Below are 4,843 nucleotides of genomic sequence, written 5' to 3' on the forward strand. Positions count from 1 at the left end.
CTCCTGTTGCATTTTGCCTATCCTGTTTACAACTCTTTATTTATTGTATATGTTCTTTAATAATTTTTAAATGTTTTTAAATTTAATTTTTTGTGTTTAATAGCATTTCTAATATAATTTTTAAATATATAAATTTTATAAAATAATAGTCTAATACTAAATATAATATAATATTACTAAAAATTAAATTAAAAATAATTCCAGTCACGTTTTCATTAACCGAACTACACATACAAAATGGTAGGAATGGTGTATCATTTATCAAGCTACTAGATATTAAAAAAAAAAAAAAAAAAAAAAAAAAAAAAAAAAAAAAGGTGAAAAGCTGATGATGGTAAATGATTAAACTATATTACATCATATATGTGGATTGATATGGCCAAGTTGAATTGAAGGAATCATCTGGCGAGCAGGGGGAACCAGCGTTCGCGAAAATCGGACTGATAGGAAATCATGAAGAGGAGGAGCACGAGCAGCAAGGCAACTCCCCAGGGGGTTCCGCCGGCGCGGTGGATGGAGTCCCTTTCCGGCAACGGGAAGAAGAACACCGACGACTTCTCCAGCGTGGAGAGGAGGTGAACTACCAGCAGAAGCAGCAATGGCGACACCATTAGAAGAAGCTTAATCTGCTCCATCATTCCCTCGAATATGGACTCGTAGTTGATGTACCATGTGATGCTTACGAACATGAAGAGTATTAGGAGGAAGAAGCAGAGGTGCAGTGATAATAATGGCGGCTGAGATGAAGAGTTATTGTAGCCATCTGCCATGTTTTAATTTCTCGATCTTCTCTGGTAAATGTTTGGATTTTGGAACTGGGATGGGATGTGTTAATGACTTAATGTTGAGTAGACATTTCTGCAATCTCTAGACCTCGCTTATATATATACTCACTAGTCACTATTGTCTATTGGAAACTATAACTAATCAATTATTTATTATAACAACTTCAGAGTCAACAATGCCTCCACTGAAGTTTGATCTCATGACCGAGGTCACTACATGCCATCTGAGCACAAGGTGATTGGCATAACAACTTTAATTTATTTATTCAATAATTGACTTTTTAGAAACTTAGTAGTCCCCATTAGGGGTGTAAACAAGCCGAGACGAGTTCGATAAGGCTCGAGCTTGAGCTTGATAAATAATAGGTAGGCTCGAGCGAGAAATTTGAAGTTCGAGCTCGGCTAGTTATGAAACGAGCTGGCTCGAGTTCGGCTCGAGCTCGAAATTGACCAAGCTAGAACCGAGCTTTGATCGAGCGGCTCGACAAGCCATGAGCCTAAAACATTTGAGCTCGAGCTCGAGCTCGAGCCGAGCTTTAACCGAGTGGCTCACGAGCTGCTCGGCTCATTTACACCCCTAATCACCGTCTCATTTTGTGTTTGATTAAATTAATGAGCCTTGACTGAACGCTTTTTTATTAAAAAAAAAAAAATTGAAATACTCAAGATTCTTTACAAATTAGTATATATTATATACTTTTTCAAACATTTTCAGCCTAAAAAAATCTAAGTCGAGATGTCATCACACTATAGTTGTAGTTAAAATACAAAAAGTAGGCGATGTCAAGCACATGTTACTATTCACTTGGGATTTTCAAATGATCACTTCAAAACATAATTAAAGATAACATTAGTCTGTTTTTATAATTCAAAACCTAATTTAACCATAGGTCTTTATACAACAAAGAGATTAGTGCAATTAAGCAAACCATTGAGGGTGTACACGTATCTTAGTAGTGAAGAATTGAGGTCAGCATTCAGCAAAACAAAGTGTTTAAAGCTGCTTTTGATGCATATGTGTATAAGATTCTTTTACTTTACGATGATCCATAAATATGCAAACAAACATAGAGTTTGGCCGGTGAGACTTTTCCATGTAACAGATCTATCATCTATAATATATATATAAATTAACAACCTGACACTTGTCACCGACCAGGGCCAGATCTTCCATACGCCCATTATTTTATTTCTTTAACTTTGCCTCCTTCTCCTCTCTCATAGGAAGAAACCAAACCAAAACAAACACCTAGAGATGGGTGTTTTTGTGTTTGATGTATAATAAGTTTATGGGAAATGATACATGAATTCTTAATTAAGTAAAATTTTTGATACATGTATAGATTTTATTGGCTAGAGAAAAATAAATAAATAAAAGTTCTGAGTATTTTTCAAAATGAATTAATTAGAGTATGTATGTCATTAAAAATTGGGGGATATTTGTATAATATTACTCTATGTTTACTAGTACATGTAGCATTCTTTCTTTTCCAAATTAAAAAGGATTTACCAAGGACCTTGTGGTTCAATGGTATCCGGTTGCTCCCTTAAGTGGGAGGTGATAGGTTCAAGCCTTAGTGGAGGTGATTAGTAGTTTGGGCGTCCCCCAACCCTTGTAACAAAATAAAAAATTAAAATGGATTTTCTATAAGATATTAGAGAGACATTTCCGTGTCAACCCACAAGATGAATAGATATTATATATAAATAATAAATTTGTGATCTAAATAGAAGTTTAGACTTTTAGTTAAAACATAATATTTTTTTAATGGTAATATTAAATGGATTATTAAAAAAAATTATATATTTAGAAACTATATCAAAATTTCTTAAATAGAAAAAAAAAAGAAATTTAATTTTAAAATTATAAAAAGAAACTATTAAATAAAATAAGTAAAAGAAGAAGGTTCTAATGATTAATCTGATGAATGAATATTAAATAGTATACACAAAATGTTGATGAATATTATTGGAGAAAGGTCCAGGGCGAACCGACCCGAGTAAGAAGGCCAAGTTGACCCGGGCCGAGAGCCAACCCCAATGCCCTGAAGCCAGCCTCAATAACCGGCCCTGAGGCCCCAAAGTCGAACTGGGAGGAGAGCTGACCCCGAAGCCCTAAAATCGACCTTCACAGTCGGCCTTGAGGCCATAAAGCTGACCTCTAAAGTCAGCCCCAATGCCGACCTCGCTGACCAGCCCCAAGGTCGACCACCGTGGCTTATCCCAAGGCCGACCTCCATAGCTGGCCCATAGGCCCCAATGCTGACCTATAGGGAAGGCCCTGAGGCCCTAAGGCTGGCCTTTGTGGTCGGCCACAACGCCTAAGATCGAACTTTGTACTTAGCCCCAAAGCCCCAAAGCCAACCCCTATGGTTAACTCGAGGCCCAAAAGTCGACTTTCGTAGCTGGCCCCCAAGCACCAAAGTTAACTCTCGTGGTTAGCCCTAAGGCCTCAAGCCCGACCTCAGTGGTCAGCCCCAGGCGCCCAAAGCTGGCCACATAGCCAGCCTCATCAATGCCCTAAGCCAACCTCAGTGGTAGGCCTCGAGGTTGGATACGAGTAAGCTTGCTGAGACTTGGTCAAAGGAGATGGTAACCGACCACCTATTTCACATGGGGCAATTACGGAGATGATTATAGTATAAATTAGCCACTTTGTCTTGTTATTACCGTACCTTGTCTTATCATCTTGCCCATTTTGTAATTTCTTTACAAACCATCTTAATATAAGGCACATTGTCTTCCGATGCTAATATATTGTCTTTACGTATTTTTCTTATATTTATATTCCTTTTAATTAATTGGTATTAGTTAATTCGGGTCCCTGAATATAAATTTCATCATTGGTGCTTTCATTACTTATTATGGAACTTGACAACATTACCTATTATGGAAAATGTAATACTTTTGATTGAAAATATAATACTTTTACATCAAAATGTAAAACAATTACATTTTTTACTCAAAAATATTACATTTTCCCTTATAAGTAACAAAAATTTTATTCCTGATTAGTATTACATTCAAGCATAAATATGATATTTGTATAGCAATTCAACCCAACCTATCTCACGAATAAAAATCCATGAGACGGTCTCAGAAAAGTGTGACTCTTAATTACTACAAAGATTGAATCTTGAATACATACTATGCTGGTCAAGACTTAAAGGGAAGATAGTGGGGCTCCACTGTCCTGCTATATAATCAACTTTCTTTAACTTTCTTTATAGAGGATTTGGCTACATGACGCGCAACTTGGACTAGCTTTTAAGTTGTACGTTATGTCACTACTATCAAGGATGTATATTGTACTAGTAATTCACCAGCACAAAAAAAAAATTATGCTATTATAAATATAAATACAAAATAGAAAAATTAAAATATTTTAAATTATTTAATATAATAATATTTTTGAGCTTCCATTGGTCAAGTATTTATTATTTTTATAGAATATAAAATTACAATTAAAATTAAAATTATAATTATAATTATAATTATAATTTTGTATGGTTAATATAATCTCTAATTATGTGCATATTCAAATAAACTTATAGAGATAATTTACATAATTACATCGATTTATTTTTAATTGTATTTCATCTATATTATAATTTTCACAATACAAATAATAACTAAGATAATTACATTTGGAAAGCAAATTTCAAATTTTGTATGTGTAAATTTAAACTCTAATTGAACACATTTTTTATATGATTATATAATATATAGCTATTTTATTTTTCAAAAGTATATTTTTTATATGATTATATAATATATAGCTATTTTATTTTTTTAAATGTTGTGCCTTTTTTTTTTTAATAATAAAGGATGTTGTGGCATTAATTATTACATTAATTATTTCTCAAACCATATAGCTTTATTATATAAAGGATGTGCTTTTTTTTTACCCTTTTTTTAAACCTTCGATTTGATGATTAATATCAAACATTTTCAACAACATAAAAATAAATAATCAAATAGATTATGTACTCAACAATCACTATTTCACCATTATTTCTAGTTAGAGCATGGACTATTTGGAACACCATCCCAAGGAC

General features: G+C 33.6%; 1 protein-coding gene across 1 annotated transcript; it reads right to left on the minus strand.

Moving 5' to 3' along the window:
- Window positions 1–237: 237 nt before the first annotated feature.
- Window positions 238–843, minus strand: LOC109163858. Its single transcript, XM_019312571.1, has one exon. The coding sequence runs from the start codon at window positions 768–770 to the stop codon at window positions 399–401; it is 372 nt and encodes a 123-aa protein (XP_019168116.1). The 5' UTR covers window positions 771–843; the 3' UTR covers window positions 238–398.
- Between the last annotated feature and the right edge of the window lie 4,000 nt (window positions 844–4,843).

The sequence above is a fragment of the Ipomoea nil genome, unplaced genomic scaffold (assembly GCF_001879475.1).
Source record: "Ipomoea nil cultivar Tokyo-kokei standard unplaced genomic scaffold, Asagao_1.1 scaffold3047, whole genome shotgun sequence".
NCBI lineage: Eukaryota > Viridiplantae > Streptophyta > Magnoliopsida > Solanales > Convolvulaceae > Ipomoea > Ipomoea nil.